Below are 13,718 nucleotides of genomic sequence, written 5' to 3'. Positions count from 1 at the left end.
AAGAGGGCAAGGTAGAGCAGGTAATGGAGGGGAGACAATGAGGGCAAAGCAGAGCTTTAAAAGAGCACTAGTGTCTCTGAAAGTCCGCACGAAGTTCTGGGTGGCAGAGCTTTTGAAAAGTCATCCTGACAAATCTTTGGAGAGGATTGGAGGAAATTAAAAGCGGAGGCAGGGAGATCAGGTAGAAGACTTTTGAAATGTTTAAAGAGAGAAAAGATGAGGGCCTGACTCAAGGCCTGAGCAGTGGGGATAGAGGAATGAATTTGAAAGGTATGAGGAGAGAGAATCAACTCAATAACTAATCAAGAGAAGGAAAGTCAAGGGTGATGGCCAGGACGCTGGCTGAGCAACTGAGTGCATCGGTGGGACGAATGTTGCCAGACAAGTCTCCAGAAACCAACAAGGACTTGGTGTTAGTTTATATTTTAGATTGAAAACTGTCTGCCTCTCTCTCAGGTTACACTCCCACGGGGATCCTCCATGTTTATATTTACATTTTATGTTTACATTGGCTGAGCCCTATAGTTACACAATCAGAGAAAGAAATCCCACAATCAATTCCAGGCCTTTTCAGGCATGACCTTTTGTAAACAGCCAGAGCTAGGTTCGCAGTCAAATCCAGAGACATTTATGAATAAATACTGACCCCCAGTGTCTAGGTGCAGAAATAAAGATTACATAAAGATTAAAAACTAAAACAAAATACCCAGAGACCTGAGAGAGAACCTGGAATTCCCGCTACAAATAACGTTTCCTGCAATCCAGTTCAGAATCCTGGGGTGCCTCAGAAATAAAAACACTGACTAGCTAACCTATGGCTAGTGGCTGCCTGGAGAACTCTAATGAACGTTCTAGAGAACAAGTGTAAGAATGGATTAAGTGGTCTCAATCATAGGTACATAGCTATGTGATGCCCTTTGCCCTCTCTGCTCCCAAGTCCAGGTTAAACTACTTCAAAGAGTCTTCTCACTAAAAGGGTAGATTTCATGCAACTAATTTGACGAATACAAACTCTAGCTCTGTCTGGTTCCCCACCTAGGTCAACATTACATCAAATGAAGTTTCCTCTCAAGTGGATGCAGCGCAGTGTGGTTGGCGGACATTCCTTTTTCAATAGCTGTGTGGTTAGAGTGAATTCGTGAGAAATTCTTGAGTAAACTCTCTGCGGCAAAATAACTCCTCCAGCTTGAGTGGCTTCGCCGTGAGAAAGTGACCGTCTCACATCTGGCCCATCGTTGCTGCAGCTGCTGTCACACAGCATCCATTTTCTACAGACAGCTGGCTCTTTGGGACCTGCTTATGTCCCATTCTGGGCTATACTGAAGTTTTTAAAAACTTGGCTTTGCAGAGAATTAACAGGTTGAGCAATGAAGCTGTCTTGAAAAGGCAAAGCTTCCTGCATGAAAAAAGGATCTTTTTTATTAACCTTATTTTTAAAGTGAGAATAGACTTTGGGCTTAAGCGGCCAACCACAACATCAACAAAAGGCACTCTTCAGCGGCAGAATCCATTTGACTTCTGTTTGGGGCAATAAGAAGCAGTCATTACAGGCCATTGACTCTCAGCAGTCTTAGTAGAAAGGATGCAAGGAGGAGCAATAGAAACCACCGCTGCTTCGGAATCACATGATTCAAGCTGGGCTATGACACTGAACTGGATGACACAAGTGACACTTGTGAGATGGCTGCTGCAGGAAGCTAAAATTCAAGGAAACAGAGGCCCAGAGATTAAATTTAGGAGCCAAATGGTGGCTTGAAGAAGGGATGCCACCCTAAGGCACTAAGGAGATAAAAATAGGAGGTTTTGCAGCAGGAGAAAGACATTCCATTACTATTTGTTCAGCTACAAGGCAATGGCATTCATAATCCTGTTTCTGATTTGTTGAATCAGCAGACAAACTAATTGCTAGTCTGATGTATAACTGTAGCCCCAAACATAATAGAAATAAATGAGTGTACAATTTGTTTCTTGACAATATAATACAGAATTAAGAAGTTTTCCCCTTACCTAACAAACACTGAGATTTCAAGAAGAATAAAAAGTACAGAAGCCAGGCACCTTTATCCAGTCATTGCATTTAGTAAGACAGGTTTTAGTGGCTGTACTTAAAACAAGGTTGTTTTAGTTGCTTTGTCATTCTTTTTTTCTTCATTTTTTTTCTTGTCACTTTATTTTTCCTGGTTTTACTTTGAAAAATTTCAAACCTACAGAAAAGCTGAAAGAATAGTGCAATAAGATTATAAATCCATTTCTCATCAATTATGACATTTACTATATTTGCTTTTTTTCTGTCTCTAAATATAGAGACATTGTGTTTGCTGAACCATTTGAATGTGAGTGGCAGATATCATGACACCTCATTCTTAAATTCTTCAGCCCCAAAAATGTCCTTTGCAACTTTTAATTAAAATATCTAATTAAGGTTCAAATGTTGAAGCCCTAATCCCCAGTGTGATGGTATTTGGAGGTGGGACATTTAGGAGGTAATTAGATTTAGATGAGGTCATGAGTGTGGATTCTCCATAATGAGATTATTAATGCTCTTATGAGAACACTAATCATCTCTCCACTATGTGAGGATACAGCAAGAAGGCATCTGTCTAAAAACCAGGAAGATAGTCCTCACCCTGGGCCAAATATGCCAGCACCTTGGTCTTAGGCTTTTCAGCCTCCACAACTGTGAGAAAAAAATTGTTTAAGCCACCCAGTCTGTGGAATTTTATTATCGCAGCCTGAGCAGACTAAGACAAATGTTCTATAATCCATTACCATCATTCTTTTCTTTAATCTCAAATTGTCCCAAATTTGGCACTTCAAACCAATTTTTGTATCCCATCAGTCTTTGGGTATTTTCTTCTTTTCTGATTCAAGACATTCCAAGCTCATCTTATACTTTTTCTGCCCCAAACCTGCAATCAAACATTTCCCCAAACATCCCTGGTTCTACGGAATAGTATTCAGAAACCAAGATCAAGGGAAATAGGTGTGCCCATTGTCACTAGGTTGTTGCTTCTAGCCCCTTTCAGAAAATAGAGCTGGGGGCACGGGTGAGGGCGGGGAGAAAGAGAGAGGAAAACACACACACACGCATACTCACGTTCATATAAATATCACTGGTTCAAAACCAATAACACAGGGTTATTAGCCATTATCCTGCAGAAGTCACACATAACAGACTAACAGGTCTCTAGACAACAGCCAGAGATAATACAGACTATATAGTCAAGACTTGAATTGGACAGCTTGGCAATGGCTGCCATTTGGTTTCTCCAGAGTACCAGCAAGGACCAAGTTCAGGACTGATTCCTGATGGCTTCCATTTTAACTGATCAAAGACTATTTAAGCTGTTTTCCTTTTCAAAATCTATCCTGCTGGATGTTTGTCATTTGTTTCAAAATAATCTGGGGCAGTGGGGGAAGAGTGTGAGGACATATCCGTAACAGGGGTCATAAGGTAATGAGGTGGTAGTTGGGTGATGGGAATATCACTGTTCTCTGTGCTACTTATACTCTCTGCTTCTGTGAATGCTTCAAGTTTTTTACAATAAAAAGATTTCTTAAAAGGCACTCCTGTCAAATTAGAGTAAGTGTAAGCTTAAATGGCCAGCCCCAACCTAAATAAAAGGCAAGTACAATATGGCTCTATTATGTGTACCTAGAAAGTGATGGGGACACTCTAGCCTATCCTTAAAAATCATCTACGGAACTTACATTTTTTTGGCAACTTAAGGTCCCAGAGTCTTAAAGGCTAGACTAGATAGATAGATCATCCTCCAATAAATAAACTTTACTAATTGTGGAAAAAGAGTGACTTAAATTCTGATAATTTTGCCAAATAACTTTGCCATAAGAGGGAGATTGGATGATAAAATATTCATATATTTTGGACATTTCATATTGCCCTTGGGATCGGTGGTTTCAATTCTCCTCATAGTCCAATGTGAAAACCCTCAGGCTACAGCATAACATGGCATCTGCCACAGCCAGATCTGCTGTGAGGCAAGGTATGATTTAACACAACGAATGGTGTTATATAGGAGAGCTAGAAACTTGCAAAACCCAATTATGCAAAAGATAGAAACAGGAAACACGATCAGGATCTATGATGTTGAGGCAATTTTGGTGTGTTTCTGACGGAAGAAGGACTTATGAAAGGCTTTCCAGGTAAGAGGGAAGCTGCACTTTGAAGAGACTTCACACTTGTAAAAGCAATAAAAATGAATTTAAAATGACACTGGGGATCGCGAATCTTCTGTCTGGTTAAGCTGTTTCCCCTACTCCATTTTGTCATAAACACTAAGGGGCTAGGGAAATAAAGAATAATAACTACACAGCAGAAACAGTGGGTGGGGGAAGTACTTGACCTCTGACTTTCTCTTTCCTGGGAGTGGCAACATGACCAGGAAAATTTCTGCTTTTGGCAACCAAGCTGGCCAATTGCTGCCCAACAGGGATGGGTTTTAACAGGCTCACACACTAACCAAAAAATGCATTTTCCCCTACTAAGCTATAGAGCATGGGGAGGCTTCCCAGGCTGGAAGACAAATAACCACGGTCATTAATGTGCACATGTAGGAACTGCATTTTAATAAAAGTGGTCATGATCCAAGATGAGAAATAATCTGCAAATTTTGGGCAAAAGAATTTGGTTGAGCTTGGAAATAGCCAAATCACATTAAGAAATCTTCCTTGCACATCTTATCAAGAAAAAGTACATGACATAATGCATTCTAACCAAGGATGCTTTTTTAATTCAGTGCTGAAATTAGTACTAGATGATGCAAGGACCTCCATCTTCTGAAGCAGAACTTCTCTTTTAGAAAAACAAACTCTCAATGTACAGGGATACAGTACTCGTCTGAGACATTTAAAAATTAAAACTCTAGGAGTAGCATCTTGCTACTGCCCTCATCTTACCACACTGGACCCACACTGGGACAATCATTTTAGCCTGGGCAGAGGAGACATGTCTAGCCGGCAGCAGGATGGGCTGCCTTCTCCAAGGACCAAATTTCCAAGGACAATTCTACCTTTTCTTAAAAAAAAAAAAAATCCCCATTTTTTTGACATAGAACAGAAGGATGCCAAGATTAGGATGCAGGTTAGGCAGCCTTCAGGATTTCTTCATCAAAAATTCTGCATACGTTGTAAGCCATGCAAAGAAAACTGGTTCACCAGGTGATCTAGGTTGAAGTGTTAGAGTTGTTAAAAATAATTTTATATGAAGTTTTCAAAAATGTCTCTTCATTTATTTCAGCCAAGATCTCAAAAACAGTAAAACTAAATTGCATCAGAAAGTATCAGCAAAAATTATCCCTATTTTAGGAAGTCTGCAAGATTGCAAAGTGGCTGGGTGTAAGCATAGCTTTCCGGGCAGAAGCACATCATGCTGCCAAGGCGTTCCCTGGAAGCTGACATCTAGATGCATGACAAGGGAGGAATTCAACTCTAGGATCTTGAGCTTCATTAAGACATGTGACACTCAGGCTGGAAAATTCTGAGGCCAACTCCAGAGATGAAGCTGTTCAAAAATGGTCTGACTTGCAGCCTAGCCATAAGTTTGGAATTCTAGGAAGATCTGATAGTTGCATTCTTGACCCTGATCTCTGAATTCTAAAGAGTATTATTTGGTTAAGCAACGGGACTAAAAAGAAGGGCTACAGTAGAGAAACTAGTAATTGGTCAGAAACATAAAGCATCCACATGCCGTGTCTTTATGCACTATAGATGTGGCGAGCTGTGAGCAAACCAGGTTCATCTCTTCTTTTCTGCCATCTTCATCAGCCAAAGTTCTGAGTCCTGAATTAAGGATTAAATGGAGACCAAACTGTAGCAAGGGTTTTAGAATGTTTCCTTCTAATGTCAGTTTTACTATAAAATGGATACAAATAAACTAATCCACCAATGGAAAAATTATGAAAAAATGGTAAATATTTGTAACAGCTATTATAGTTGCAAATTTTTTAAATGACCTTATTGCTGAAATATGTTACTTGCTTTGAAACAAGGCAATAAATATCTTAAAGAAATGATGACTTACATACCTACAGCATCTAAAAATATGCTGTGTAAAACAGTACTATTAAGACTGATAAACAGTCAATTCTGTCCATGGCCTACCCTGGCTACTTTATGCTACATACTATAATCTTCTGCCCTCAGCTGATGAACAACAAATGTAAGTGACAAGCTGCAATATACCATTTCCCCTGCCTATGTGAATAAAATTACACCCACCATATTCTACCTTCCCATGACCCTGACCTTCAATTTATAGAGAATTAAGAGTGTCCATGAGTTGAAATAACTGCAACTCTTTGAGCGTTACAGGAAGATATGAGCCAAAGACTAGTTCAGAGGCCTTTACCTAGTATTTATCAGTCATATTGACATACTTTGGTTATATCATTTTCAGTCACAGAACTTTATTTTTAGACCAATTTTAAGTACCCAAAGATTAAAGTTCAAAAAACAAAAATGAAACAAAAAAGAACACAACAGCTATAATTGTCTAGATGCTGCTAATTCTAGCAGCCAGAGAGGAACTCCACCCAATGTCAAACAAAGGATGTCTCTGGACTATAGACAAGGCAAAGGGCCTGTTGTCTGTTGTTGGCTGTCTTGGAGGAACCCATCTGCGACTTTCCCATTTAATGGGCCTCTGGTCTTAACTATCGAGGTATCACTTTTCCTAGAGGAAAAGACTAGTAATAAATACTTAAGTATAGTGTATTATCTAATATCCTTTACTATCATCCCAGAAAGTCTTAGTAAATACAAAGGGGAACCACTTATTAGAGTAAGTAGTACTTGTCAATGATTACTTGATAATAATTTATTGAATGACAAATACCTTAAAATTTACCTCCACTTGTTACTCTCCCATCTCAGAAACTGATGATATTTATTAAGCCCCACTAGTTACTAGTTAGTGACTAATTCAAACAGGGCTAGCAGGAGAGCTAACTCATAAGGCTTATGACAGAAGCACTCAGGCATCCTAAAGCCTTTATCTGGGCCAACATAAGTTATCTAGTTACCTATACAAACTCTACCCCACAGCCTAGCTCTGGAAAAAACAGGGAAAAAAAAAGAGAGAGACCAGTGGCACACACTGCATGCCACTCCTTTTGCAGCTATTCCAAGCCAACACTTGGGAAAGACTTTATTTTTCAGCTCGTTTCACTTTTCCTTGATCCTCTACTTTCTTAATGGCCGCTTGGATAGCCTCTTGGTCACCCAGGAACTGGTGAGGCCCAACACTATGTAGGTTGTCATCCAGCTCTAGGAGAATGGGGACTCCAGTAGGAAGAGTAATGTTGATAATGTCTTCATCTGAGATACCTGTAGATTGAGAGGAAGGAATGAAGCATTAAAGACAAACCAAGAGGAAAATAACTGCACATTTACTTAGTCCCATATTAACCGCAATTAACCGCATATTAACCCTCTGGAACCATGTCAGAGATGGGAAGAGATTCCAGCTATAGTTCCTGGAAGCCAAGAACTTCCCAGAAGTTAAAAAAAAAAAAAAAAAGGTAAGACAGAAATTCACGTCACATCAAATCTTAGTAAATACTTTTGGGGCAACCTGACTGTTTCCTATCTAAATTTTAAAGGAATGAAAATTATTCTCTTCACGCCCACATTTGTGTTACGGGTTTTCCATAAGAATCAATCTTGAAAAATCTGAAAGTGAACGAGGAGGGTTCTCTGTTTTTTTCCTTTTACATGTTGTCCCCAGGCTGGCTAAAATTAACCTTTGAATCTAGTTCAATTGAGTAGAATCTGGTTGGTTTTCCAACACTGAGTAAGCTCGGAATGCCCTGGGCAGGATCCAGTCAAGGAGGAACACGTCCCTCGATGCTTAGGAAGCACAATCAAGGGGAATCAGGAACGGATTGTATGGCAGCCCTTGGAAACAGGCCTCATTCTCCTTGTCCCTTAACACCCCAACTGTAGGAGAGGAAGGTATGTGTAACGGAAAAGACTCCTTCAATTCTGTTTTTAAATAAGCTGAATTACAGGTAGTTCAACTTTGACCAGAAGAGTTGGAGTTGTAGTAAGGGTAGTAGTAGCAGTGGCAGTGATAATATTTTTCCTACTATGACTACTTTTATCAATAAACAGCTAACACATACTGAGTACATTCTATATCCCAGGTACTCTTCTGAGCACTTTATATGTATTAATGTATTAATCATCACTGCAATCCTATGAGGACATGAGCTATTACTTTTCCATGTAACAAGTTCTGACACAGAGAGGTTAAGTAAACAACTCAAGATCACACAGATAGTAAACAGCAAAGCCTGGATTCAAACCCAGGTGTCTGTAACTACTGTACGATGTAATGCCTTTCAAGTTTCTCAGAGTTCAAAATGGGCCAAGAAAAGAGAGGAGAAAAGAGAGAGAGTTAAGCAAACTGAAAGGCAACTGAAACTACTCAAATTACCTACTTTAAAAACACACCTTTATTACATAGACTTCTAAATTCCAAACATCTGCTTCTGTTCTATGTTAATAGTAAGGACCTAGGTGGAGCAAGTTCTAAGGAGAGTTCAAGGGTTTGTCTTTACTTGGGAGGTGATGATGGCAGAATAAGTTATTAGCAGTTAGTTATCAGGGCACTTTGTCATTTTAATTAACCAATGGTCATAACTATGAGCGCCAGCCAAAAGTCACAGAATTACAGCACTGGATCCCAACCGCTGGAGTAGTTCTTTATTAGCTTTTCATTTCTAGGCCCAGAAGAGCTACCTAAGAACTCGTGTGCACAAACTGCACATTCTCGAGCAGCTACGAAACAGTGGAAAGAATCCTAACTTGTAAGTCAGGGCCTCTTCCAAGTACAATGCTCATCTCCTCCTCTGCCAGTTCCCCTCAGTACACTAACTATACCACTTTAGGCAAGTAACCTCTCTGGGCCTCCAATCCCTCTGTGACATTAAACACATACACACACACACACTCTTCCTCTACCACCATTACAGAGGGTACGGGGTAGGAGGAACGGACTTAAAAGAGAACGTACATGAAAAAGTATAGTCCAATAAGTGTGCTCCTGCTAGGAAGTAGGAAGTGAATTCCTACTAGGAATTCTCCTCTAGGTAGAAGATTTAAAGAGTACACTACTAAAACATCGCTTTGCCCTGCCAAGCCCCCATCCTCACACTGCAACTCTAAACGAGATTACCATTCCAAACTAAAACTGGCAAGAACAGATAAATTCAGACCAGCTGTTTAGCTGGGGGATGACCGCTTTGGATTCTAAGAGCCCTCTGGCTCCATCAGGTCACGTCTGTCAGCCGGATGCACAGCAGCTGCCACACGCATCCCTTGGAGACAGCAGAAGCGGAATTCAACTGCACATGGTTTAGAGCCAGGTGACCACTGAGGCTTTAGAACCTATCAGTTCTCACCCCAAATGCAGGGGAAGCTCTGAAGGGCCCTTTCAGGTCTAACTCACTCAACTAACCAGTAACTGAGGGCCTATCATGTCCCTCTTGGGAAGGACATTTGTGACCTTGGCCAGGATTCTACCTCCATCAAACAATTTCTTCATTTAAAAAACGAGGGAGGATAGTCTCTTCCAACACCGAAGTTCCTCTATTTTACTCTGAATGGTTAAAAAAGCAGAGGCACTCCAGGCGCATGAGAAACATGGGGACACTGACTGTTTACATTCATTCATCTATCATGCAAGGACCATGTTTTACCTGTCCTCAGAGTCTGTAAGCATATTGCTCATTGAACTGGGGAGAAAGATGGATTTTATAGATTTCTCCAATTAATCTAAATTTTCATTGCAAAAATCAACTTGTTATAAGACAACTATTTAGCAGAAATGACCATGTTTGACTAATGTTTACCAGGAGAAATAGAAACTATGAGTGTACACATTTATCAGCATCTCAGATTCACTGCTTATAGACTGTGTGCCTTTACAATGTCACCAACCATTAACATTTATGAATGATTTTGGACCTAGGACTTTATTTTAAAACGACTAAACATTCCACTTTTATTCATTATTTGTATTCAACATTGTACTGGAGGTTCTAGCCAGGCCAACTAGGCGAGAAAAAGAAATAAAAGGCATCCAGCTTGGAAAGGAAAAAGTAAAACTATCTCTAGTCTCAGATGACACAATCCCACTAAAAAACTGAGAACTAATAAACGAGTTCAGCAAAGTTGCAGGATACAAGATCAATCTACAAAAATCAATTGTATTTCTAAACGGTAGTGATGAGCAAAACAAAAATGAAATTAAGAAAACAATTCCATTTACAGTTAAAATTCATATAGAAATTCAAAGCACTCAGAATAGCCAAAACAATCTTGGAAAAAAAAAGAACAAAGTTGAAAGACTCAGATTTCCTGATTTCAAAACTTACTACAAAGCTACAGGAATCAAGATAGTGCGGTACTCGCATGTGGTATGAGATACTTACATAAGGATAAACATATGGATCAATGGAATAGAACTGAGAGTTCAAATAAGCCGTCATACTTTAGATCAATTGATTTTCAGCAAGTGTGCCAAGATAATTAAATGAAGAAAGAATAATCTTTTCAACAAATGGTGGTAAGACAACTGTATATTCACATGCAAAAGAATGAAGTTGGACCCCTATCTTACACTTTATATGAAAATTAACTTAAAATGAATCAAAGACTTAGATGTAAGACCTAAAACTATAAAACTCAGAACACACAGGAGTAAAATCTTCATGACCTTGAATTAGGCAATGGTTTCTTACATATGACACCAAAAGCACAAGTAATAAAAGAAAAAAAAAATAGATAAACAGGGCATATAAAAATTTTAAACATTTGTGCTTCAAAGGACACCATCAAGAAAGTGAAAAGACAACCCACAGAATGGGAGGAAATTTTTGCAACTCATGTGTCTGATAAAGGACCTGTATCTAGAGTATATAGAGAACTATTACACTTCAATAATAAAAACACAGATGACCAAATTAAAAAATGGGAAAAAGATCTGAACAGACATTTCTCCAAAGAAGATATACAAATGGCCATGAAAAGATGCTCAACATCACGAGCCATCAGGGAAATGCAAATCAAAACCACAACGAGATACCACTTCATATCCACTAGGATGGCTACAATAAAAAAGTCAGATTATAAATAAGTATTGGTGAGGATAAAGAGAAACTAGAATGCTAATATATTGTAAAACGAAGAGTATAAAATGCTGTGAACTCTTTGGAAAACAGTCTTGCAAACAGCTAAGCATAGAGTTACCACGTGACCCAGCAGTTTTACTCCTAGATATATACTCAAGAGAAATATGTCCACACAAAAGCTTGTACATGAATCTTCATAGCAGCATTATTCATAACAGCCAAAAAGTGAAACGTCCATTAACTGATGAATGGACAAATTAAATCCAGTATATCCATACAATGGAATATTATTTGGCAATAAAAAGGAATGAAGTGCTGATACATGGTAAACATTGATGAACCTTGAAAAGGTTATGTTAAGTGAAAGAAGTCAGTCACAAAGGACTACATATGGTATGATTCCATTTATATGAAATGTCCAGAATAGGCAAATCTACAGAGACATAAATGGATTAGTGGTTGCCTAGGGCTAGAGGGAGTGGGGGGACTGGGAAGTGACAGCTAGATATAAGGTTTCTCTTGAGGCTAAGGAAAATGGCCTAAAACTGACTGTGGTGATGGATGGACAACTGTAAATATACTAAAAGTTACTGTACTGTACACTTTAAATGGGTGAATTGTATGGTATGTGAATTATGTTTCAATAAAGCTGTTTTAAAAATACTTAACAGATCCAGAGAAGTTAAACAAAACTGCTCAAGTCACAAGACTGTTAAGGTAGTAAAATAGGACCTGTTTTTTTTTAATTCCCAAATCCCAGGATGTCAGCTCTGATCATCTGTCTCATCTACAGCTACTTCCACCACAGCATAAGAAGAGAGGAGAACGTTTGCGGGCATGCACTAACTGGACAGCAACACTCAGTGTTCTCATGTTTTCAGGACTAATAAAGGGCATGCACAGATTTGTCAGACCCCCATGAAAGAGCTAACATACTGGGATGATGATGGCCAGGTTTAGGGGTGGTAGTCTGTGACCTCAGAAAAGAGTTCCAGGTCTTTGGCAAGAGGTGAGGAGCACACATGGGACTCACTTGTTTAACCATGGCCTCAGATCTAACAGGTCCTCTCTTTCATAGCACTGCTCTCAAGCTCATGCCTATGGCTTAGATAACAACCCACTTTTGTGTGGGACCAAATCAAAGAGCCAACTAAACAAAGGCCACAAGAATGATAATATTCCACCGACGAAGGAAAGAGAGCTCAACAAAAACAGAAACGTTTCCGATAACTAAATTAAAGTTGACATTCCACTTTAATGACTACTCAAGCCATTCACACAGCAGATTAATTACTTAGAAATATTTAAACTACTTAGACTGGTTAATAATCAGTCAATAAGACTTAAAGCGATTGAAATTTTAAACTAGTAAATTAGGAAAAACCACAGTGAAGCCATTACTCATTACTCAATTTTGGCATTAGCCACATTCTCTGTCCTAAGAAAGTTAAGCAAACAGAACTCCCAAGGCTAGAATAACGCATCTGCACTGGATTAACCAAACTGAATCAATACTGTATTATGTAATATCGTATTAGAAACTCATTAACTGGAACATCACATGGAAGTTAAAGCCAGTGACCAGATATCTTAGCCCCTGTCTGATAACTGGCTTAGATTTTTTACAGCATCCAAGAATGTTCTGAAGGGAAACATCACCGAGTTCTCACGCTGCATCTACCCCTCTCCATCCCTCTCCTTTTGTATCCACCCCTTCATGAGTCCTCAACCATTGTCTTTAATTCTTGAATCTTCATGTAGGAGCATCTAGGAGTCAACTGCAATCAATTTAAATGACTGGAATATTTCAAGCAAGAAATAATGAAAGTTTGGGGGTAAGTCAAAGGGGTAACTCAAGGCCAATATGAGGAGAAATTCAAACAACTCCATTTTCTGCATACAGGACTAACTTCAGAAAGTCAAATTCGTACCTACGAGCCCTTTCCCCCAAGTCACTGCAGCAGAAACACGAACCACAGACAGTTATTAAGATCACTGTACATACACTACAGCACTCCACTCTGCCTCTGGTAGAGGCAGCTGTGCAAATGCTTGCTTCTCCCACCAAGATTATAAGCTCCTGAGAACAGGGACCATGTTTTATCCGCCCCTGTATCACTCATGCTTTTAGAACAGTGCCTCACCCACTGCAAGAATATAGTAAATGTTTGTTCAACTGTAAGAAACGCTATTATGTGTCGGCTGCTAGGATCCAGAAATTATTTACCTAGACGATCCACTATTACAACTGTCCATACTATACAGATCTACTTCTTATATATAAAGGCTACAAGGAATAAAATGTTAACTAACTACTCTAATGCATAAAGCCTATATACGAAAGCACTCTGAGGACTTTGTCAGAGACAGTATTGGCTGAGTTTCAGAAAGAGATTAAAATGGAGACATAAGCTCCTCAAAAGTAAGGATTTTGTGTGTCCAACTGTAGATGCTATATCCTCTACCAAGAACAGTATATGATTTAACGAACCCTCAGCGCATAGCTGAAGTGAATGAATCTGAACTCAGAGTTTTCAAACTATAGCTAGTCTTTTACTGTTGACG

At 39.2% G+C, this 13,718-nt stretch overlaps 1 protein-coding gene across 1 annotated transcript in view; it reads right to left on the bottom strand.

The window, feature by feature from the left end:
* Nucleotides 1-2,284: 2,284 nt before the first annotated feature.
* The window catches only part of BPGM (bisphosphoglycerate mutase), a 32,719-nt gene continuing 21,285 nt past the window's right edge, over nt 2,285-13,718 (bottom strand). The window contains exon 3 of the mRNA XM_004430739.3: nt 2,285-7,344. Within this exon, the coding sequence (XP_004430796.1) occupies nt 7,166-7,344 (179 nt within the window). The 3' untranslated portion in view covers nt 2,285-7,165. The remainder of the gene's footprint in view (nt 7,345-13,718) is intronic.

This window comes from Ceratotherium simum, chromosome 1, assembly GCF_057802395.1.
Source record: "Ceratotherium simum simum isolate JZ-2026a chromosome 1, ASM5780239v1, whole genome shotgun sequence".
NCBI classification, from domain to species: Eukaryota; Metazoa; Chordata; class Mammalia; order Perissodactyla; family Rhinocerotidae; genus Ceratotherium; species Ceratotherium simum.
The sequence above is the reverse complement of the archived record's forward strand: the minus strand, read 5'-3'. Positions and strand labels throughout refer to the sequence as shown.